At 37.9% G+C, this 25,415-nt stretch overlaps 1 protein-coding gene across 13 annotated transcripts in view; it reads right to left on the bottom strand.

The window, feature by feature from the left end:
• The window catches only part of mast4 (microtubule associated serine/threonine kinase family member 4), a 212,207-nt gene that overhangs the window by 14,087 nt on the left and 172,705 nt on the right, over positions 1 to 25,415 (bottom strand). For 7 of the 13 annotated variants that reach the window (XM_067437898.1, XM_067437902.1, XM_067437901.1 and 4 more), the window contains 14 exons: positions 21,768 to 21,922; positions 21,193 to 21,268; positions 20,888 to 21,097; positions 20,626 to 20,727; positions 20,273 to 20,405; positions 18,289 to 18,356; positions 17,760 to 17,851; positions 17,331 to 17,539; positions 16,673 to 16,811; positions 16,210 to 16,342; positions 14,686 to 14,851; positions 3,480 to 3,581; positions 1,621 to 1,746; positions 1,065 to 1,180 (listed from right to left, as the gene is read on the bottom strand). In XM_067437898.1, the coding sequence (XP_067293999.1) occupies positions 1,065 to 1,180; positions 1,621 to 1,746; positions 3,480 to 3,581; positions 14,686 to 14,851; positions 16,210 to 16,342; positions 16,673 to 16,811; positions 17,331 to 17,539; positions 17,760 to 17,851; positions 18,289 to 18,356; positions 20,273 to 20,405; positions 20,626 to 20,727; positions 20,888 to 21,097; positions 21,193 to 21,268; positions 21,768 to 21,922 (1,827 nt within the window). The remainder of the gene's footprint in view (positions 1 to 1,064; positions 1,181 to 1,620; positions 1,747 to 3,479; positions 3,582 to 14,685; positions 14,852 to 16,209; positions 16,343 to 16,672; positions 16,812 to 17,330; positions 17,540 to 17,759; positions 17,852 to 18,288; positions 18,357 to 20,272; positions 20,406 to 20,625; positions 20,728 to 20,887; positions 21,098 to 21,192; positions 21,269 to 21,767; positions 21,923 to 25,415) is intronic. The other 6 variants (XM_067437899.1, XM_067437904.1, XM_067437903.1 and 3 more) reach the window with 2 other exon arrangements.

Raw genomic sequence — 25,415 nt, 5'->3', positions numbered from 1 at the left:
TTGATGTGTCATCAACTTAAAGGTGCACTATGCAACTTTTCTGTCTGCTAGAGGGTGCCTATTCAAAACATAGTGTGATGATACCAAGCTTGAGCACAGCATCTCAGGACATGTGGTCTTCACCTTACAGCCTGTGGAAATTAATCGGGATAGGAATCTGGCAGAAATCATGTTGATGGATGCGGTTATTAAAGTTACTGTAGTATGAAGCAGAGCAGGACAGAGTGTTGAGGGAGCTGAGCAAGGCCACTGGAGCGATTATTAATGAGAGGAACAACACACGCCTCGCAAGCAGCGATACTTTTATTATGACGGGACACAAATGCCGGGCGCCGGCGCTATTTCCGCTTTTCCGGTCATGATAAGGAGGTAATGCGCTTCTCCCGAGAAAACCGAGAGTAACGCAAACACGATGCAATTGACAGGCGACTCCCTCAGATGCTATGCTCAGACGTCCTGGCTCCTTGGTTAAAATAGCAATTTTATCACAATTTACAAAAAGTTGGAAACATTTGGGATATTGTAAGTACTCAACTGAACAAAATATATAAAACTGGCCTAGTGGTTTTTGGATATTTTACTGCAAAAATACTACATAGTGCACTTAATACAAATGCTAAAAATAGGTAGAATCGAGTAAACAATTAAAAAAAAAAATGAGAACCACTGTTGAAAACCACTGGTCTGACAATATAAAACACAGCCTTCACCAGATATCTTCACCGGAAGCAATGCAAGCAGAATAGTGTCTGGAAGCAACTCATACTGCAATGCACCAAAGACCTGCATGCCTGAGAACAAGAATTTGCACAAGTATTTGTTGTGTGATATTGTTCCCTGACCTACAAAAATATATCCCTATGTCAAAAGCAAATGTATGTAAATCATTGAGCTGAGCTTTATCCCAGAGACAGTATTGGCCATAATGTCAGAAGTCTTTATTAAAACTTGCAAAATACAAACATAAAATTCATCCACTGAACAGGACTCTCATCTGAGTCATTCTGCACTGCATGTATTTAACAAGTGTACTGTATGTGAGCAAAGAGAGAAAGACAACTCACTTTGGAGAATCGGTGTGAAGATGAGGAAAACTGCCGCAGTTCCACATTGAAATCTTCATCATTGGTATCCTCCTCCTCCTCCTCAGTTTCTAAGTGATGGTACCTATCAGATCGCGCTGCGATTGAAGGAAAATGTGTCACATTGCACTGTGATGTCATGTCAGTTATTTCAATTTTTCCTTTATTCATTTTAAAGTGAAGTTTACTGAAACATTATGTCACCTAGCTTGGTAATGAATGATACAATGCACAAACTTCTGAAGGAGAATAAACAGTATTTTTTTAATATAAATCTATATTTATTTAATATCATGCAAACAATTTGACAATGAAAAGTCCAAAGCACTTGGCTAGAGCAAATTATTGAAATTTCTCCAAACAAATGACCAAGAATCATATCACCAACCAACTGTGCTTTACTAATATGTGACTAATCAGTCTGGGAACATCTGATCCTCCCTTAAGACATAAAAAACAGACATGGACACTGGCTCTCAGCCCTGCTTAGCCTGCATGGACCATGAAGGACAATGACTTCACTCCTGCTGTCACTCACTGTCAAAGTAGCTAGTGTCATCCTCAGACTCCAGCTGGGGGATAAACTCAGCCTTCTGCCTCAGCAGGCTGTTCCAGTCCAGACTGTGAAAGAACTGGTGGTGCTTGACCTCATATGCCCCTCCTGCTTAAAGATACATATCCAAAATTTCAGAAAAAACAGACATCCTTATGTCCTAAACAGGCATGATGCGATGAAGCAAGAGCCAATACATTATCTTACTGTAACATATGTAACAAGGGCACTGTAAAATAAAGTGTTACCCGTTTATTATATATATTTATTTTATTTTACAGTGCCCTTGTAATATATGTCACATGTACTTACCATAGTAATAATAGTAAATTATCCATAATTACATGCAACCTACCGAAACCCTAACTTTATAGTAAGCACATGTTAATAAAATTGCTCAGTACTTAAATATATAATTACACTCTAACAATGACACCTTAAAAAAACAAACAAAAAAAACAAACAAAAAAAAGTTAAATTGGTTTAAATTAGTTCTCATAATTTAAATTTTCTCATAGACAAGGGGCTTCAATGACAAGTTTAGAATCAAATCTAAAATCAAACGCATGCATGGTGTATATTGAATGGAAATTTGATTTAAAGGGGTCATGAATTGAGAAATCAGCTTTTCATTCAGCCTTTAATATTATATAGATATATATTAAAGGCTGAATGAAAAGTTGATTTCTCAATTCATGACCCCTTTAAATCAAATTTCGGTTCATTGACAACAGAGCCTGCAAACACTTGATCTCAGAATATGCCAACCCTTGAGGGTTCTTTTACATAGAATGTATGTATTTTTTTTTATATACCATGGTCTGTTTTAATACTCAATTCTGATAGGCTGGAAGGTGTGCAGTAAAATCGTTTAATGCAAAGGTAGTTCCAGTCAGTTTGATTACAGTTCGAAATTAATCCGCCACTATAAACACTGGTAACCATAGTAACACAGTTACGCTTGTGACAGTGGCAGTATCAGCCACAGATATGTATACATATCTATGGCAACATTAAGTGACATGAGACATGACGTGACACACAGAAGCCAATGGCACATATGTCACTATGCACAGATATGTATATGTATACATATCTATCACTATGCGCGTATTGGCACATGCGTGGCACATGCGGTCTTGTCATGTCACTGACATTATCACGACAAACACTGACACTGACATGACACAGAGTTGCGAACATGTCGCCGTGTGTCGTGCGTTTTTTACATTCTATGATGGTCGTGACACCTACACTGACAGACTCGAGCACCTATATTATTATTTAATTTAATGCATTAAATGTAATGTGTCTTTATAGTTTTACGCGGGGTTTATTTCACACTAGGCTACATAATGATGATTCATTCAAATAAAGATTGCCTTGTAACTGCAGTGTTGCCTGTCATTCATAAATAATTTTAATAAATCCATTAATTAATCATTATGTGGTAATTTGTTCATATAAAAACATTTAGATGGCTCTACTTTATTTAAAGCGACGGTGTGCTAGAACTAACGAGACGTAAGAAAACAAGCGTAATTTTAACCCGTCTGTTAAAAAACATCAGTTACAGCTTTAACTTGTTTTTAACTTGGCAAATAACCATGGTATAAGCGGGATAATCCACGGAGGAAGGTTCTTCGCCTCTATGCCGTGCATTAAAATCCTTTAATGCAATGCTAGCCGTGGATTATCCCTTACATATTGCACTTTAACCATGCATTACTTAAAAACCTAAAATGCCTTAATGGCCAATTAGACATTTTATTTACCTGGCAAACGCAATTTTTACTCACTTTTGCGTCTTGTCAAGAATTATTACAAGTATTTTGTACCCTTACCAGTTCCGAGTCGCTCTAGAGGGTTCTGTCTGAGCAGTAGGGTGATCAGCTCCTGAGCATCAGCTGGTGGAGCTTCTTCTCCCTCTGGCCAATTTATTTCATCTACGACAAGAAGCAAACAATTTGATCCCCATTAACTAAATGGAACAAAACCAAAAAAAAACCCCAAAAAACATTACTTTTCATTCAAAATGAAAGCTCCTTCCTGTTTTTGGGCCCTCCACTGTAATACAGCACCTTTCACTCAAGCAACAGACTAATGAATACAGAGAATATATTTACATATGAATCAAACGTGATTATTAAAATGCATAAAAATGCCTACTACACATAAACAGGCATACATAAAACATCCTAATATCTACTTTTACATGCATCAATTCTAGGAATGTGTATACATTTCCAGCATTCATTGGTTATATGTAGTTTTTCACTAATCAAAGTCCAGACCCTTGACACAATCTTAATCAACCTAGTGTATAAAAAAGAAAATTAAAACAAGAAAGAAATTTGAGCTTAAAGGGCAAGAGGTGGGGGCTTGGGTGGTTTGGATATAAATGAAGAGTCGTACTTTTGTTTATTAAGCAACTTTGAAATCGCATTAAGGAGCATGAATATGCATCCAAGCCAAGGGCAATAGCAGCTAGCTGTGCTCATTAATTAAGCCTCACACCCACTGTATATATGGGGGTTGTTTCAAGATATGTGGCTTAAGTAACCACATCTAATTAGGTGGATAATGAAAGAATCCACATAGATATTTTGGCAGTTTAGATGTTTAGGTCCAATTTAGGACACAGCAAATATACTGAATTGAAATGAATCTTATAGTTACAAATGACTGTAATTGTATCATATCTATTTTTTCAAATGCCTTTTTAAATCTTTTGACGTACTGATTATGTGTCTAACCAAAATCACCAGTTATTTCTGATTGGTATTGATTTATGTACAGTCATATGTTCTTTCCCCCAACATCATTTTATAGCTGTTGTGTCATTTTTTGATGTAAAAATCATACTAACATTATAAGTGCACCTCAGGAAACATAAAATAATGCAGTTTGTGACCCCTTCTGGATTTTTTTTAAATTATAATATATATATTATATGTATAACACTACCAGTCAAACATGGAATAAATAAAATTATAAAACAACAATAAAAAAAACTTTCATAGTCTAAATCAAATATATAGAATGAGATATCAATGTTGTAACACCATAAATCTTATAAAAAAAATAATACTCCAGCAAAAATGTTTATAAACAGCTTCTAGTTAACACAAATGTCAGCCAATCACATGGCATCAACTAATGCAGACATGTAGACGAACTGCTGAAGCTCAAACTGAGCATCAGAATGGGGAAGAAAGGTGATTTTAGTAACTTATTAAACGTGGCATGGTTGTTAGTTCCTGACGGGCTGGTCTGAGTATTTAAGAAACTGCTGATCTACTGGGATTTTCACACACAACTATATCTAGGGTTTACAGAAAAATGGTCAGAAAAAATAAATATCCAGTGAGTGGCAGTTCTGTGGCTGAAAATGCCTTGTTAATGCCAGAGGTCAGAGGAAAACGGCCAGATTGGTTCAAGCTGATAGAAAGGCAACAGTAACTCAAATAATCACTCAACCAAGGTAAGCAGAAAAGCTTCACTGAATGCACAACACATCAAACCTTGAAGCAAATGGGCTACAACAGCAGAAAACCACACCAGGTGTCACTCTGTCAACTAAGATCAGGACACTAAGGCTAAAATTTACATGGGCTCACCAAAATTTGACAATAAAAGACTAGAAAAAACATTGCCTGGTCTGATAAGTCTCAATTTCTGCTGTGACATTCAGATCGTAGGGTCCATTTATTGGCACACTTTTGTCCGCTTAGTAATTGATGATTGTTTAAATGCCAAAGGCTACCTGAGTATTGTTGCTGTACCATTTCAATCTCTTTATGACCACAATGTGCCATCTTCTGATGGCTACTTCCAGCAGGATAACATGAAATGTCAGAAAGTTCAAATCATCTCAAACTGGTTTCTTGAACATGCCAATGAGTTCACTATACTCAAATGGCCTCCACAGTCACCAGATCTCAATCCAATATAGCACCTTTGGGATTTGGCAGAACGGGAGATTCAAATCATGGACGTGCACCCTTCAACTATAAGATACTATGATATCAATATCATGGTGAGCAAAATCTCTAAGGAATGTTTCCAGCACCTTGTTGAATCTATGCCATGAAAAATTAAGGCAGTTCTGAAGGCAAAAGTGGGTCCAACCTATAACCCGTAAGGTGTATCTATTAAAGTGGCCGGTGAGTGTATATATTGAACTATAACTTTAGGTTTTGTTTTGTAAAGTGGCCGGTGAGTGTATATATTGAACTATAACTTTAGGTTTTGTTTTTGGATGCGCGGAAGAACATTTCGGTAGAGTCATGAGGACAAATTATTTTGATATTTCAGAGAGGGCACATATTTGTCTCTTAACTTGGCTTAACTATACTGTACAAGTGGCTGTGTTCAATCATTTCTGTCTGTAGGACAGAGCAACTCACTAGACATTAATATATGCAACCATGAAAACATACTGTTAAAAATATGAATTTCTTACAAGAAAATGTAATATTATTATTATTATTATTATTATTATTATTATTATTATTATTATTATTATTAGGGGCCAAGCCCCCGAAGGGGCTGTAGCCCCTCTTGTAATTGTTAGTATACTTTATTATTAGGGGCCAAGCCCCCGAAGGGGCTGTAGCCCCTCTTGGAATTGTTAGTATACTTTATTAGGGGCCAAGCCCCCGAAGGGGCTGTAGCCCCTCTTGGAATTGTTAGTATACTTTATTATTATTATTATTCTTTTTCTTCCCACTGGGTTCCTATGGCAGCCCTATGAACCGTAAGTAGGAAAATGATGAAATTTGGCACACTTGTAGTGATGCTTATGAAAAGTAATTGGTCCAAATTTGGTGTCTCTACAACAAACTCTATAGCGCCACCACCAGTCCAAATATTCAACATTTAAACTGTTATAACTTTTGAACCCTTTGGAATAGAGAAATGAAACTTAGTACATCTGATTCCTCTCCTCACCCTCATCATATTCCATATCTTACATTAAGGCTCCGCCCCTTACAGTAACAGCCATTTTGAAAAGTACAGTTTTCAGTTTTTTTGCTACTCCTCCTTCAAGTTTTGTCCAATTTTGTTGAAACTTGGCAGAGCGAATCCTTGGACTGAGCCGCACAGAAATGACTGAACAGAATTTTGATATTCATCTCTGTTCAAAAGTTATGATGTCATGAACTTAACTAGGTCGACCCAAAATTGGTTCTGAGGCTGTATCTCGGCCAAACTTTGATCAATCGAAACGTAAATTGGTACGCTTCATCAGACCTATGATCTGAGGGTCCATGCCAAAGTTGGGAACAGCGCCACCTAGGGGTCATGAGATATGAAAAATGGCTATTTTTGCCCATAACTTCTGAACGCTTTGTCAGAAAAACATAATTTTTGTGTCTATGGATTCCCCGCGTCATGCCGAATCTGTGGATACCGGAAATGTTAGGATCAAATGAACCACGTGACCGCCATTTTGAATTTTGTCATAAATTGCTATATCTTTTGAAATATTTGACATATCTGCACAAAATTTGGTATGCGTGACCGTCAGCATGTCCCAAACGTACCTGAGAAGTTTCAGAATAGCGCCACCTAGTGTTTCAGAGATATAGGAATTTTTGCTAAAACGTTTATAACTTTTGAAAACTTTGTCCAAATTTGGTGTAATTTATGTCATTTTGTTCCCTGGCTTATGCAGATTACGACGATATATCATTTGTCATTTTCCAAAAAGGTTATTGTCCGCAATATTGAAACAAGTGAAAAACAGTTTTTTTGCTACTCCTCTTTCAAATTTTGTCAAATTTTGTCCAAACTTGGCTGAGATGATCGTTGGACTGAGCCGCACAGAAATGACCAAACAGATTTTTGATATTTGCTATTGTTCCTGAGATATTTGTCACTGAAGTTGACCCTTCCTGGGTTTGTGTTTTTATGCTAGTTAGCTTAGCATGCCAGTTGGTTATTTGCAAAATGTGCTTCTGTTCAATACGTTGAGTCATTCTGAGATTGATCTAAACAGAACTTTTTAAAAATTAAATGCTGTGCATGTATTTGAAAAAAATCTTCATTTTGAGTCGACTCTCATTAGAACTATGGAACTTCAGCAGGTGTTTGAACACAAGCCTGGCCGGTGGCGCAACGAGATGAGCGATTGACGCCGCACCCGGAGGTTATGGGTTCGAGTCCCGTGGGGGACAGCCTTATAAAGGTGGCTCTGCATTCGGCGAAAGCCCCTTCTGGGGCTTGGCCCCGTACAACTGCTTGCAGTTCTTGTTATTATTATTATTCTTTTTCTTCCCACTGGGTTCCTATGGCAGCCCTATGAACCGTAAGTAGGAAAATGATGAAATTTGGCACACTTGTAGTGATGCTTATGAAAAGTAATTGGTCCAAATTTGGTGTCTCTACAACAAACTCTATAGCGCCACCACCAGTCCAAATATTCAACATTTAAACTGTTATAACTTTTGAACCCTTTGGAATAGAGAAATGAAACTTAGTACATCTGATTCCTCTCCTCACCCTCATTATATTCCATATCTTACATTAAGGCTCCGCCCCTTACAGTAACAGCCATTTTGAAAAGTACAGTATTCAGTTTTTTTGCTACTCCTCCTTCAAATTTTGTCCAATTTTGTTGAAACTTGGCAGAGCGAATCCTTGGACTGAGCCGCACAGAAATGACTGAACAGAATTTTGATATTCATCTCTGTTCAAAAGTTATGATGTCATGAACTTAACTAGGTCGACCCAAAATTGGTTCTGAGGCTGTATCTCGGCCAAACTTTGATCAATCGAAACGTAAATTGGTACGCTTCATCAGACCTATGATCTGAGGGTCCATGCCAAAGTTGGGAACAGCGCCACCTAGGGGTCATGAGATATGAAAAATGGCTATTTTTGCCCATAACTTCTGAACGCTTCGTCAGAAAAACATAATTTTTGTGTCTATGGATTCCCCGCGTCATGCCGAATCTGTGGATACCGGATATGTTAGGATCAAATGAACCACGTGACCGCCATTTTGAATTTTGTCATAAATTGCTATATCTTTTGAAATATTTGATATATCTGCACAAAATTTGGTATGCGTGACCGTCAGCATGTCCCAAACGTACCTGAGAAGTTTCAGAATAGCGCCACCTAGTGTTTCAGAGATATAGGAATTTTTGCTAAAACGTTTATAACTTTTGAAAACTTTGTCCAAATTTGGTGTAATTTATGTCATTTTGTTCCCTGGCTTATGCAGATTACGACGATATATCATTTGTCATTTTCCAAAAAGGTTATTGTCCGCAATATTGAAACAAGTGAAAAACAGTTTTTTTGCTACTCCTCTTTCAAATTTTGTCAAATTTTGTCCAAAATTGGCTGAGATGATCGTTGGACTGAGCCGCACAGAAATGACTGAACGGATTTTTGATATTCCCTACCGTTCCTGAGATATTTGTCACTGAAGTTGACCCATCCTGTGTTTGTGTTTTTATGCTAGTTAGCTTAGCTACCAATTGGTTATTTGCAAAATGTACTTCTGTTCAATACGTTGAGTCATTCTGAGATTAGATTGATCTAAACAGAACTTTTTAAACATTAAATGCTGGCCATTTATTTGAAAAAAATCTTCATTTTGAGTCGACTCTCATTAGAACTATGGAACTTCAGCAGGTGTTTGAACACAAGCCCAGCCGGTGGCGCAACGAGATGAGCGATGGACGCCGCACCCCGAGGTTATGGGTTCGAGTCCCGTGCGGGACAGCCTTATAAAGGTGGCTCTGCATTCGGCGAAAGCCCCTTCTGGGGCTTGGCCCCGTACAACTGCTTGCAGTTCTTGTTTATTATTATTATTATTATTCTTTTTCTTCCCACTGGGTTCCTATGGCAGCCCTATGAACCGTAAGTAGGAAAATGATGAAATTTGGCACACTTGTAGTGATGCTTATGAAAAGTAATTGGTCCAAATTTGGAGTCTCTACAACCAACTCCATAGCGCCACCACCAGTCCAAAAATGCAACATTTAAACTTTTATAACTTTTGAACCCTTTGGAATAGAGAAATGAAACTTAGTACACCTTATTCCTCTCCTCATGCGGATCACATTCATCATCTTACATTAAGGCTCCGCCCATTACAGTAACAGCCATTTTGAAAAGTACAGTATTCAGTTTTTTTGCTACTCTTCCTTCAAAGTTTGTCCGATTTTGTTCAAATTTGAAAGAAATAATCTTTGGACTGAGCCGCACAGACAAGACTAAACCGATTTTTTTTATTCTTCTTTGTTCAAAAGTTATGATGTCATAAACTCAATGAGGTTGACCCAAATTTGGTTCAGAGGCTGTATCTCGGCCAAACTTTGATCAATCGAAACGTAAATTGGTACGCTTCATCAGACCGATGATCTGAGGGTCCATGCCAAAGTTGGGAACAGCGCCACCTAGGGGCCATAAGATATGAAAAAAGGCTATTTTTGCCCATAACTTCTGACTGCTTTGTCAGAAAATCATAATTTTGGTATCTATGGATTCCCTGCGTCATGCCGAATCTGTGGATACCGGATATGTTAGGATCGAATGAACCACGTGACCGCCATTTTGAATTTTGTCATAAATTGCTATATCTTTTGAAATATTTGATATATCTGCACAAAATTTGTTATGCGTGACCGTCAGCATGTCCCGAACGTACCTGAGAAGTTTCAGAATAGCGCCACCTAGTGTTCCCGAAATATAGCAATTTTTGCTAAAACATTTATAACTTTTGAACGCTTTGTCCAAATTTGATATAATTTAGTTCATTTTGTTCCCTGGCTTATGCAGATTCCGACGATATATCATTTGTCATTTTCCAAACATGTTACTGTCCGCCATATTGAAACAAGTGAAAAACTCCAAACTTGGCTCAGATGATCTTCGGACTGAGCCGCACAGAAATCACTGAACGGATTTTTGATATTTACTACCGTTCCCGAGATATTTGGCACTGAATTTGACACTTCCTGTGTTTTTGTTTTTATGCTAGTTAGCTTAGCATGCCAATTGGTTATTTGCAAAATGTGCTTCTGTTCCAGACGTTGAGTCATTCTGAGATTGATCTAAACAGAACTTTTTAAATATTAAATGCTGTGCATTTATTTGAAAAAAATCTTCATTTTGAGTCGACTCTCATTAGAACTATGGAACTTCAGCAGGTGTTTGAACACAAGCCTGGCCAGTGGCGCAACGAGATGAGCGATGGACCCAGCGCCCGGAGGTTATGGTTTCGAGTCCCGTGGGGGGCGGACTTTTAAAGGTCGCTCTGCATTCGGCGAAAGCCTCTTCTGGGGTTTGGCCCCGTACAACTGCTTGCAGTTCTTGTTATTAGGGGCCAAGCCCCCGAAGGGGCTTTAGCCCCTCTTGGAATTGTTAGTATACTTTATTATTATTATTATTCTTTTTCTTCCCACTGGGTTCCTATGGCAGCCCTATGAACCGTAAGTAGGAAAATGATGAAATTTGGCACACTTGTAGTGATGCTTATGAAAAGTAATTGGTCCAAATTTGGAGTCTCTACAACCAACTCTATAGCGCCACCACCAGTCCAAATATTCAACATTTAAACTGTTATAACTTTTAAACCCTTTGGAATAGAGAAATGAAACTTAGTACACCTTATTCCTCTCCTCATGCAGATCACATTCATCATCTTACATTAAGGCTCCGCCCATTACAGTAACAGCCATTTTGAAAAGTACAGTATTCAGTTTTTTTTGCTACTCCTCCTTCAAAGTTTGTTCGATTTTGTTCAAATTTGAATGAAATAATCTTTGGACTGAGCTGCACAGACATGACTAAACCGATTTTTTTTGTTCTTCTTTGTTCAAAAGTTATGATGTCATAAACTAAATGAGGTTGACCCAAATTTGGTTCTGAGGCTGTATCTCGGCCAAACTTTGATCAATCAAAACGAAAATTGGTACACTTCATCACACCCATGAACTGAGGGTACATGCCAAAGTTGGGAACAGCGCCACCTAGGGGTCATGAGATATGAAAAAAGGCTATTTTTGCCCATAACTTCTGAACGCTTTGTCAGAAAATCATATAATTTGTATCTATGGATTCTGCGTGACATGACTAATCTGGTGATACCAGAGATGTTAGGATCAGATGAACCACGTGACCACCATTTTGAATTTTGTCATAAAATTTGATATCTTTTGAAATATTTTACATATCTGCACAAAATTTGGTATGCGTGACCGTCAGCCTGTCCCGGACGTACCTGAGAATTTTCAGATTAGCGCCACCTAGTGTTCCAGAGATATAGGAATTTTTGCTAAAACATTTATAACTTTTGAACGCTTTGTCCAAATTTGATATAATTTAGTTCATTTTGTTCCCTGGCTTATGCAGATTCCGACGATATATCATTTGTCATTTTCCAAACATGTTACTGTCCGCCATATTGAAACAAGTGAAAAACTCCAAACTTGGCTCAGATGATCTTCGGACTGAGCCGCACAGAAATCACTGAACGGATTTTTGATATTTACTACCGTTCCCGAGATATTTGGCACTGAATTTGACACTTCCTGTGTTTTTGTTTTTATGCTAGTTAGCTTAGCATGCCAATTGGTTATTTGCAAAATGTGCTTCTGTTCCAGACGTTGAGTCATTCTGAGATTGATCTAAACAGAACTTTTTAAATATTAAATGCTGTGCATTTATTTGAAAAAAATCTTCATTTTGAGTCGACTCTCATTAGAACTATGGAACTTCAGCAGGTGTTTGAACACAAGCCTGGCCAGTGGCGCAACGAGATGAGCGATGGACCCAGCGCCCGGAGGTTATGGTTTCGAGTCCCGTGGGGGGCGGACTTTTAAAGGTCGCTCTGCATTCGGCGAAAGCCTCTTCTGGGGCTTGGCCCCGTACAACTGCTTGCAGTTCTTGTAATAAGGGGCCAAGCCCCCGAAGGGGCTGTAGCCCCTCTTGGAATTGTTAGTATACTTTATTAGGGGCCAAGCCCCAAAGGGGCTGTAGCCCCTCTTGAAATTGTTGGTTTACTTTATTATTATTATTATTATTATTTTTCCCGAATGGGAGTCAATGGCAGCCCTATGAACCGTATATAGGAAAATGATGAAATTTGGCAGACTTGTAGATATCTTCATCAATAATGCATATACCAAATTTGGAGTCTCTAAGACCTACTCCATAGCGCCACCACCAGTCCAAAAATTCAACATTTAAACTGTTATAACTCTTGAACCCTTTGGAATAGAGAAATGAAACTTAGTACATCTGATTCCTCTCCTCACCCTCATCATTTTCAGTATCTTACATTAATGCTCCGCCCCTTACAGTAACAGCCATTTTGAAAAGTACAGTTTTCAGTTTTTTTGCTACTCCTCCTTCAAATTTTGTCCAATTTTGTCAAAACTTGGCAGAGAGAATCTTTGGACTGAGGCGCACAGAAATGACTGAACAGAATTTTGATATTCATCTCTGTTCAAAAGTTATGATGTCATGAACTTAACAAGCTCGACCCAAAATTGGTTCTGAGGCTGTATCTCGGCCAAACTTTGATCAATCGAAACGAAAATTGGTACGCTTCATCAGACCCATGATCTGAGGGTCCATGCCAAAGTTGGGAACAGCGCCACCTAGGGGTCATGAGATATGAAAAATGGCTATTTTTGCTCATAACTTCTGAACGCTTTGTCAGAAAATCATAATTTTGGTGTCTATGGATTCCCCGCGTCATGCCGAATCTGTGGATACCGGATATGTTAGGATCGAATGAACCACGTGACCGCCATTTTGAATTTTGTCATAAATTGCTATATCTTTTGAAATATTTGATATATCTGCACAAAATTTGGTATTCGTGACCGACAGCATGTCCCGAACGTACCTGAGAAGTTTCAGAATAGCGCCACCTAGTGTTCCCGAGATATAGGAATTTTTGCTAAAACATTTATAACTTTTGAACGCTTTGTCCAAATTTGATATAATTTATTTCATTTTGTTCCCTGGCTTATGCAGATTCCGACGATATATCATTTGTCATTTTCCAAACACGTTACTGTCCGCCATATTGAAACAAGTAAAAAACAGTTTTTTCGCTACTCCTCCTACAAATTTTGTCCAATTTTGTCCAAATTTGGCTCAGATGATCTTCGGACTGAGCCGCACAGAAATGACTGAACGGATTTTTGATATTCGCTACCGTTCCTGAGATATTTGTCACTGAAGTTGACCCTTCCTGTGTTTGTGTTTTTATGCTAGTTAGCTTAGCATGGCAATTGGTTATTTGCAAAATGTGCTTCTGTTCCAGACTTTGAGTCATTCTGAGATTGATCTAAACAGAACTTTTTAAATATTAAATGCTGTGCATTTATTTGAAAAAAATCTTCATTTTGAGTCGACTGTCATTAGAACTATGGAACTTCAGCAGGTGTTTCCACAAGCCCGGCCGTTGGCGCAACGAGATGAGCGATAGACGCCGCACCCCGAGGTTATGGGTTCGAGTCCCGTGGGGAACAGCCTTATAAAGGTGGCTCTGCATTCGGCGAAAGCCCCTTCTGGGGCTTGGCCCCGTACAACTGCTTGCAGTTCTTGTTATTATTATTATTATTATCGGGGCCCCCTATATTGCCACCCCTGCATATGAATCCATTTCAAAATACATCTAAAATAAATGTCCACATTCCAGGCTGTTAAAATTCTAACCTATTTCTTTTGTATCACTGAACACTTAATTTATGTGGTAATGTTTAATAGTTAGGTTGAATTGCGATTTAAATTTACATTTTGTTAGACAACTCACACTTTACTTTTTTATTTGAAATATAAATCACATGTGATTTCATTTACAATCCAGAGAGATCCAGGTTTGCAAAATGACAGGTGGAGGATAAGATCAGGAGACTATCATGCCTGCAGGGTCTTTTGCTGATCCTATGAGATACTTATATGCATCAACTGAGAAGCAGAGTTGAGATTACGCAACACAATCTGCACGGCCTAAAGCTCTTGCTGCATGAAGCATGAATGTATTGCATAACAGGAATTCGGAATGTGACTGACCGCTGATGACCTGGCCGAACAGCTCTTCTGGAGTGTCTCCAAAGAATGGTACACAGCCCACCAGAAACTCATACAGGATGATGCCCATGGCCCACCAATCCACAGGCTTCCCATAGCCTTGCCTCAGGATCACTTCTGGAGCAATGTATTCAGGAGTCCCACACACCTGTAGAAAAAAATGCTTGATGTTACAACCCTAAAGGCCAACAGAGCTGGTGATCAGTAGACTTGGATGCTGGTGTCTAGATTAACCAAACCAGTGCTAACCAGAATAAACAAGCCTAAGCCAGCATGGAAATTCATGTTCCTCTAAAGACCAGTGGCCGCTTGCATAAACTGCTTAGACTAATCTTACAAGAAAGTTAAGATTTGTCATAGCTTTTAAATCATTTACACAAAAATGTAGACCGACCTAATTTAAAAGGTTAGTTCACCAAAAATGACAATTCTGTCAATAACCCTCATACCATTTCAGACCCGTAACAACTCCGTTCATCTTCGGAACACAAATGAAGATATTTTTGTTGAAATCCCATGGCTCAGAAAGGCCTCCATTGGCAACAATGTCTTTCCTCTCGCAAGACCCATAAAAGGCACTAAAGACGTTGTTACAAAGTCCATCTCACAACAGTGGTTCGACAATAATTTTATGAAGTGACGAGAATAGTTTTTGTGTGCAAAAAAAAAAAACGAAATAAAGACATATAGTGAAAGCCGATTTAAAAAAAAAACACTGATTCGCAAAGCTTCAGAGTATTATGAATCAGCGCATCGATTCAGCGGTTCGGATCGCCAATGTCACGTGATTTCAGCAGTTTGACACGTGATCTGTAACATGAATCGCTACATTGATGTACAGTGGCTGTACAATAATTTTACAATGCGACAAAAAGAGTTATTGTGTGCACAAAAATCAAAATAACGATATAATCCACCAAATTATTGACGGTAACTCGACGCATGCGCAAGAATATGACGCAGCTCCGCCGTTCGAATCATAGCGAATACATGACCCAGAAGAGGAGGAGCGCCGCTATCGCGTGAGTTCACGTCCGAGACCTACACGGAAGACAATATCTTGGCAGATAAAGTCATTATTTTGATTTTTTTTTGCGCACAAAAAATGTTCTCGCCGCTTGGTACAATTATTGTACAGCCACTGTAGAGAGATGGACTTTGTAACGAAGTCTTTAGTGCCTTTTATGGGTCTTGTGAATGGGTCAGTGGAAATGTACCGAATACCAATGGAGGCCTTTTTGAAGCCTTTCTCAGCCATCAGCTTTCAACAAAAATATCTTCATTTGTGTTCTTAAGATAAACAAAGGCGTTACGGGTGTCCAACGACATGAGGGTGAGTAATTAATGAAATAATTTTCATTTTTGGGTGAACTAACCCTTTAAGACTGTGTTTATGCAACTGGTCCAAGATCTTTAGAGAAAATATAAATCATAGAGGTTATGACAATGACTATGCAATTTCAAATATCACTTTCTCAGGACTTTCATAGAGAACTGGATCTGTACCTGTTTATCAGAGAACTCTCTAGCATCCTTCTCAATGTGACCCTCATAGAGGTTAGTGGTCATGTTCATCAGACCAACTTTTGATAAACCAAAGTCTGTCAGCTTGATGTGTCCCATTGAAGTGACCAACAAACTGTGGTAATGAAATAACATAGGGCAGACAATTAAAAAAGAGCCATGTGTTAGCATTATCAGAGCTAAACCCTACTGGGAAAAAAAACTGTTCATCATATCAGCTTTGGATGCCTAGAATTTGATAGCTGATTGTTGCCAGTTCAAAGAGGTCTAAATGATCTGTCTAGCTTAAAGATGGCTTTCCAGGTTGAAACCAGGTCCACTGGCTGCTTGTACTAGCAAACAGATTTGACCATTAGAAAGCATGTTAAATCAGCTACCAGATTCTGGTTTAAGTTTTTTTTATTTTAGCAGTGAGTGGTACACGTTTCATCTTTCAGCAGCTCACTTGTCTGGTTTGAGATCTCGATGGACGATTCCATAGTTGTGTAGGTATTCCAGGGCTAACACAGTCTCGGCAAAGTACATTCTAGCCATGTCCACAGGGAGAGGACCCATATTCTTAAGCAACGTAGCACAATCCCCTCCTGTCAGAATGGGAAATGCACAAATTAATGCTGCATTCAACTCTGGATATTTGGCTTCAAACGGTGAATATTAAAATTAATTTTATATATCAGCATGAGGGCTAAGGGTATTTTACACAGCACATGTTGCATAATTATATATATATTTTCGCTTTTCTGAAAGTCTAATTTATTTGTTGGTTCATGGGAAAGCACTTGGTAGACAACACTTTTATTTTTTATTTATTTTTAATTAAGAAAATATTCAAAAAATGTTTTAAAAAAAGGCATCCAACGCATTTTTAATAATTAAGTGTTTATTGGCTAGGGGTAAGTGAACAGACATGTGCTGAATTAGAGACAGTAAAAGGGAGTGGGTCCAACATCATCGTTCTTAAAAAAAACTTGCCCCCCACATACAATGGTTCTAACACGCATGATAAAATGAACCTATTAGGTTTTATTAAGAGTAACAGAATAAAGACTTCAAAAGTAAACATTCTCCAGCACTGCAAATGATGTACATGTGTTGGAGCTTACCTTCAACATACTCCATAACCATGCATAGATGTCTGCGTGTCTCAAAGGAGCAGTACATGCTGACCACAAAAGGGTTTTCAGCAAAAGTCAGGATGTCTCTCTCCACAAAGGCCTGCTGGATCTGGTTCCTCAGCATCAGGTTCTGCTTGTTGATCTTCTTCATGGCAAATCGTTGTTTTGTCTCTTTGTGTCTCACTAAATACACCGCACTGTAAAGAAAAAACATTTATTGGACTAAATTGACAGACAAATGTACAATGATTTAATACATAGTAACAAGAACTGTAACATAGAAAACTAATTTAAAGGACTATGCTTTGTAATGATTATTAGGAATTTGCTTACTGTGCTCTATGTACTGCAAACAACTTGAAACAATATGCAATATACAAAGTTAAATATTTGACCTAATAATTCACTGTCACTTACCCATAAGCCCCATTACTGATCAGTTTGATCATCTCAAAGTCGAGCTCACAGGGTTTGCGCCGGGACCGTAGTGCTGCGCTCAAACTGTGGGACTATATATACATGTGTTATCTAGACTTCTAATAGCAATTGAATTAAAATTCTCATACATTAATAATTTGTATATTTTCCTTACATTACATTTTATTCTAGAAAATGAGGAAACACTTTATTTTACATTTTATTTTGTTCTTGTTACACATTACATGTAGTTACTATAGTAATAATTATAAATGATGTATAATTGCATGCAAACCAAACCAAAACTAAACCCTATATTAAGTATATGTAGTTAATTAATATAACTCAGTACTTAAATGTATAATTACAATGTAACAATAACACCTTAAAGGGTAACCAAAAATGAACAATCCTTGTTTAATAACTTCTTTGTTTTCTCTTATACCATAGTTGGTTATCTGTTTTATGTTCTATGCATTTTTTACAGTAGTTCACCGCTGTCTTGGGTTATGTATTTAAAAGTACTTACACTGACAGACTCATCCGTCTCAGGGGTTTCTGCAATGCCACTGTCGTAGCTTGTTAACTGGGCAATTTCTGCAAGACAATGACATTTAATTAGATGCTAGACTAAAAATTCACTGCATCTATAGTATAAAAAGGATGGAAAAATCTGGATAACAGCAGATTTAAAAGGCAATGTTATTGTGGTATAGAGATTATAAAAAGTTGCTTTAGGGGAATTTTTTGTTTCTTTTCAAAATCATTGAACAAAATGTTTCGACTACAGTTGAGCTCTGATTCAAGAAAGCCCTTTTTCAGTATATATTCTTATGTCTTCAGTCCAGAAGGTTTTTCTTTCTTTTTTTCCATTATTGCAGGAACAACATTAGTGCATAATTTAGAGGGAACATTTCTGACCCAGAATGACAAAAAAAAGAAAAAAAAGAAAAGTAAGTTTTTCCAAAAGAGTAACTTGGTTGAGCTGACTGCTGAGGTTTCTAAACGAGTTCAATGGTGTGGAAATCCACAGTAAAATCTACACACATCATGAAACATTTACGCTGAAAAACTGCCTTTCTAAACAAATCCCAGTGATGCAGTTCTCAGGAGGCTCCAAAAGTTACTGATGAACAGCAGGAGGTAATGAACTGGAGGGTCGTTCAGCTGTCTCTAAAGAGAACTAAGCCCATCAGAAAGCCCTCAAAACAGCTGCCTATCTCTATTTCCAAACACCGCAACAAATTATTTGGATGTTCTCCGAGGATTAGAAAGCCTTGGAGGGCTTTGTAACCAAAACTGCTTTGGCAGAGATGGCAAAAAAGAGGCATCAAGGTCTACGGGCATATTCTGTTCTCATTACCGATAATGATAGTCTTGAGTACAAATTCAGAGCTTTGTGACAGAATGTTGTGTTCGTACAAGGCTTTCGGCTAACGTTACAAAACCCAAAAGACAGGAAACAAATAATATTTTCTGCACATAGACTCCTGATGTTGAACAAATAAAATGCTGAATTTTTTCCATACAATGAAGTTTAATATCACTAAAGTTCAATACCTACCATGAAATCAGTCCATATAAAGCAATGCTATAGTCTAAGACTTAGTATGTAGTGCAGAATGTGGACTGTTTTATGGTGCCTTTCTAGTGGTTATTTGTCCTTTCAGGAGCTTGGCATCTGTCATTTAATGGATTGGAGCTCCAATTGTTAAAAAAAAATCACGTTTAAAAAAATACATTGCTCCTGCAGTTTTTTTATTTATTGTGTTTTTTACAAAAAATTTAATCAAATAAATTCCGCCTTCTTTTAATAACATTAAAAAAGTCTTAATTATTTCAAACTGTTACTGCTAGTGTGTAAAATAAAGCATGTGAACTAACTAGAAAATTATAGCCAATATTTATTTTATTATATGACATGTTCCTTCACGGGATATAGGCTACTTGAATATGAACGTTGCCAGTTTTACCATGTTTTAGTGAACATAATATTTAGATTTTTTTTTTAAATCATTTTCAAATGACTGTGATATTACTGAAGAAAGCTTGGAAACAGATACACAAACATTCACTCTGATGCTGAAAACTGCTCCGTTAATGTTTCTTTGTGCATTGATTGTTGAAGAATGTAAATGGCATTACAATCTGAGAAATTTAAAAAGGTCAGTAGTAGTTTGCATCCCTGGAAATTAATGCAAAATAGAGTTTTTCCCTCATGTAGGCCGCACAGGCCATTTGTCAAGGTCGACGGAAGGATATATAAGGATAAATAAAATAAATAAATACTAAAAAAGCATGTACTAACTTTAGCATACTACTTTCAATGTAGTATGATTTCAGATGCAGTTCTAGAATACACTTTAGAGGAGATGGTATGTTAATAAAGACTTCAGATCAGTGTAAAAGTCAACATCTAAGCTTCCTGAGGATGCAGGAACATGGTCTCATGGGCATTAATGCACTATCTAAAGGCGAAACTACTGAAAACCTATGTATTGAGGTCCTCTTACCCTCAAGTGGGTCCCTTGTCAGACCAAGCTGGCTGATAATGTATCGTGGGATGTCGGTCTTGATGCCTTGGCCCTCTTTGGCATGACCCTCTGCAGCCTCCAAGAGATGATAGAACTCTTCAGGGTCAAACTCCTACAAGATAGAAATGATCTATCTTTGACACAAGACTTTGACCAGACTGTACTAATACATTCTCATTTCTTACATAAAGTAAAGGATTTAGTCATATTCATTTGCTAAACACCTGAAAATTAACAGAAGCAACAGCATTCTAAAGCACATCACAGCAGAAATCACAAGGCTGAATGAGCCAGACCATATCATTGTTGAGGAACTCTTGTAGATAACCTACCAGACATTCAAGGAGTCGTGCAGGCCTGGCAATGACGATGAGAATCTTCTTTACCAGCTCTTTGATGAAGGTCACCTCTGCACTCTCTGATCGCTCAGTCGACTGCATTGCAATAACAGAACACATCACAAGTGGCCATCAATATGCATGCATCAATGAACGCATTGATCAAAAACACATTCTAAACGGAAGAATACACAGGGGGAAAATATTTTAAATATAGAAAGTTAGAGAAGAAAATGTCTCTGAAGGCATAATTTACCTCCTGAAAGAGTCTTTCCAGTTTATCTGTGAGCTCACAGAAGTATCGTGAGGTAATGAGACCGAGACGGGACTTTTCTAGGCAGTCTCTGGCCAGCTCAATGATCTGGTGGTGTGCGAAGCTGAGGACGCCATCAGCCAGAGGCAAGACGTTCTCAGGGGAGTTGCTTTGAATGATCTCCTTGATGCGCTCCTCCATCTGAGCTGTGGCCTGAAGGGTGGGGAATCCAAACCAACAATGATTTCCCCTTTAAAGATCCAATCACATGACACTGAAGAGGATTGGAGAAAGTAGATTACACTTACCTTGGGAAATCTCTCTTTGTATACATGATTCATCATGATAATCTCATGGTCACAGCATGATGCGGATCTTCCAGGACTATCAATGCAATTGAAGAGAAACAACTTTTTCAGTATAGTGTCATAATTATTTATACAAACCTTAATATTAATATTGTGAAAAAGAGATGGGCGTCCCAGTTTGCACACATTTAGTGCGCAGTAGTATATATGAGAGGATTACAATACTCTATTAAATAGATACTTTGACATACTACAACAGTAATAAATGTGCAACTTCCCACCAACATAAAGCCCTACAGGATGATCGAAAACTGCACTGCTTCATGTCATGTTTCTGTCAAGTAATATTTTTGTTTTTACAAATAAGCTCTAGAAGCCAAAGACGAACAGTGACGAACTCTCTTCAGCAGTCCAGAGGGATGTAGGTAATATTTGCTAAAAAAAAGCATGCACCATCTTTGGCACACTACTTTCAATGATTTCAGATGCAGTTCTTGTATACTATTTAGGGCAGATGGTATGTTAATAAAGACCTCAGATCAGTGTAAAAAAAAAAACATCTAAGCTTCCTGTACCTGAGACTGCGGGAGCGTGGCCGCATAGGTGTGGCTCTTCTGCGGTCGTCTCCAGCAATACTCTCTGTGTAGAAATGCTTGGACAGGAAGTGGAGCTCGTCTGGTGTGGGCTGGAAAGGCAGCTGATGGAGCTTCTCCTGTGATGAACAGGACGACTGGAAATGAAACGAAAATACATTGAAAAAGAAAAGAAAAAAAGAGAAATGAAATGAAAAAAATAAAAAATAAATAAAAAGATGCTCACTGATGTGTCACATTACACACCATTAGGTGGATAATACAGGTGATGGATGAAAATTAAAACACAGCAATGGATTTTTACTATTTTCCTGTTTCTTCATGATGATGTAAATCCAGCAAGGATGTATTTAAGTGAGTTACTTAATTAAAGGATTAGTTCACTTTAAAATAAAAATGATCCTATGATTTACTCACCCTCAAACCATCCTAGGCTTATGACTTTCTTCTTTCTGAGCACAATCAGAGTTATATTAATAAATATCCTGACGCTTCCAAGCTTTATAAATGACAGTGAACAGGACCCATTAGTTTGAAGCTCAAAAAAAGTGCATCCATCTCTCATAAACGTACTTCACATGGCTCCGGGGGTTAATAAAGGCCTTCAGAAGCAAATCGATGGGTTTTTGTAAGAAACAGATCCATATTTAAAACTTTGTAAAGTAAAATATCTAGCTTTCACCAGACAGCCTTCTGTATTCAACTTCGGAAAAAAAGTCAAGTCAACTTTATTTATATCACGCTTTTACAATGACGATTGTTTCAAAGCAGCTTCACAGTGTTAAACAGGAATATATTGCAACAAAATTTGATTTGGCTGTACAGTTGTTCTGGAGAAAACGGTGATGTTATCAGCTTATTTTAATTTATCATATACAACAATGTTGGCAGATCAGTATTATAGTTTATACAATTAATTATGACCTATTAAAATAAATTGGATATTTAGTTGAATAACTTAGATCGAAAGTTTAGTGTCCCCAACTGAGCAAGCCAACCCAAAGGCGGAAAAAAAACGTAATTGGTGCGAGGTCAGACGTAGCGCAAGCGCTTTGAACTGCGAGAGGCGTTATACTTTCTGTGTAAGTTGAATACAGAAGGAGGTCTGATGGAAGCTAGATATTTTATTTGACAAAGTTTTATATACAGATATTTTTCTCATGAAAACCCATGAATTTGCTTCAGATTACCTTTATTAACCCCCTGGGGCCGTGTGGAGTACGTTAAAGATGGAAGCACTTTTTTTGAGCCTTAAACTAATGGTGCCCTATTAGTGTCAGGATATTTATTAATATGACTCTGACTGTGTTCATCAGAAAGAAGAATGTCATATACAGGTTGGTTTGAAGGTGAGTAAATATTGGGATAATTTTCTTTATAAAGTGAACCAAACCTTTAACTCCTAAAACAATGTCAACATTTAATCAAACTCATATCCACATTTGTGAAAATCCTAAAACATGAGAATCTTAAATTGAATCCAGAATTGACAACTATGAAACAAATATTCTTTTATTAAACTGACAATCAGGGGCAGTTCAACTGCCACTTTAGGCAAAACACGGCCGTGCCACTCCCAAAAAAATCGAGTGGGGATGGCACTACTGGGTAGAATGAAGGAAAGTTCATTTAGATTTTGAATATCTAATGGGGTGATAACTTGTTGATATAAGTGCAATAAATCAAACAATGTCCAAAAATAAAATTAAAATAATAATTAATACAAATTAAATATCTTCCTTTCAGCCTAGTTCTATGGGTGACAATTATATTGTGTCCTAACCAAATAACAAACCCAATTTTTTCCCATATTAATCAGAGTGTTTGAGTTTAGATTAATTAAAGGTCCCGTTCTTCGCGATTCCATCTTTCAAACTTTAGTTAGTGTGTAATGTTGCTGTTAGAGCATAAATAATACCTGTAAAATTATACAGCTCAAAGTTCAATGCCAAGCGAGATATTTTATTTAACAGGAGTTCCCTTCAAAGCCTACAGCGAACGGCCGGTTTGGACTACAGCAGGAAGTGCAGGGATGTAATGACATCACTAGAACCGTTTGTTGACTAACCCTCCAGTCAACACAAGAACCCACAAGAACACGCAAGAACACGCAAAATAGGGGGCGTGGTCTTGTTGCTCTCCCATGTGGAGAAGAGCGCGCATTCAGCGCTTGCATAATGGTAAGAGGCGGGACCTTTCCAGGGAAAGTGCGCTAAGCTGCTGTCCAATCACAACACGGGAAGCGCTGGCCCAATCAGAACTCGTTACGTGTTTCTGAAGGAGGGACTTCATAGAACAAGGAAATCATCAGGCCGTTTTTAGGACAGAGGAAACAGCGCTGTACAGATAAGTAGATTGTGTGAAAAATACAGTTTTTTTTAAACGCGAAACATGAACTCATGTTATATTGCACACTGTAAACATAATCAAAGCTTCGAAAACACGCGAAGAACGGGACCTTTAAGATTGAACATTGGTCTGGGAAGTCTGCTATGTATTTTTTTTTTACTGCACAAGAGGCGTGATAAACAAGCATTATTCAAATGACTCTGTACGAAATTGGATAGTCCTTCAACCAATCAGACCACAAGAGGCGTGATCAGTGGGCACCATCCCATCGTTCACTATCCGTCATTGTGTTAAAGCCACCAATAGCACACCAGGTGGATAAGCCTGTGATTGGTTTCCGCAAAAGTAAAACAGAAGCAATAGATATTAATGTACAACTCCAGACGGAGTTCCAGAGCGAAATCAAATCGCCGGTAGATTCAGCTGGGTTTACCCAGTCTACCAAGTAGCCTCATCAAGACTGAAATCCCACGGGTCCAAAAATCTTGCTCAACAAATATATACAGTTCCGTTTAATACCGTTTTTTAAAGGAAGTCTCTTATGCTCACCAAGGCTAAATTTATTTGATTAATACTGAGAAATGTTATTACAATTTAAAATAACTGTTTTCATTTTCATTATATTTTAAAAGTTTAATTTAATATGTTGATGGCAAAGTGGAATTTTCGGCATCCCTTAGATCATTAGGATTGAGTGTCACGTGATCCTTCAGAAGTCATTCTAATATGCTGATTTGGTGCAAGAAACATTAAACTGAAAAAGGCTGTGCTGCTTAATATTTTTGGGAATACTGTTTGTCAGGATATATATATATATATATATGTAAATGTAAAAGGCGAATTTTCTGTTCACTGAACATTTCTTGGCCGGTGTGCCAGAATCAAACCGCTTGCCATTTCCTGTAAGGATGGGCAGCTGCAGCAACTGTGTCACTAAACAACAACAACCAGAGAGTGAGTGAGTGGATGGGCAGTCTGGCGGAGATTCAGGGACATATTTACCAGCAAACAAATCTGGCTTTGCTCAGAGGCACATGAATCAGACTGGGAGACAGTCATGGCAGCATCTGTTGCCTGTGGCAGGAAGCCTAAGCGAAGTATCAGTTCAGTTGTGCATGTAAGTGCAAGGACACAGACACAAACCAAACGCTTCAAAGCACATACAGCACTGAAGCTTGCAATATCGAGAACATACATAGAAGTAATGTTGATGGCATTCAATGGATACAACAAGCTGCATATACAATTGTAGTGATTGTGTGATATTAGCTCTGCTCCAAA

This window comes from Pseudorasbora parva, chromosome 3 (assembly GCF_024679245.1).
Source record: "Pseudorasbora parva isolate DD20220531a chromosome 3, ASM2467924v1, whole genome shotgun sequence".
NCBI classification, from domain to species: domain Eukaryota; kingdom Metazoa; phylum Chordata; class Actinopteri; order Cypriniformes; family Gobionidae; genus Pseudorasbora; species Pseudorasbora parva.
This window is presented reverse-complemented; position numbering and strand designations above follow the sequence as displayed.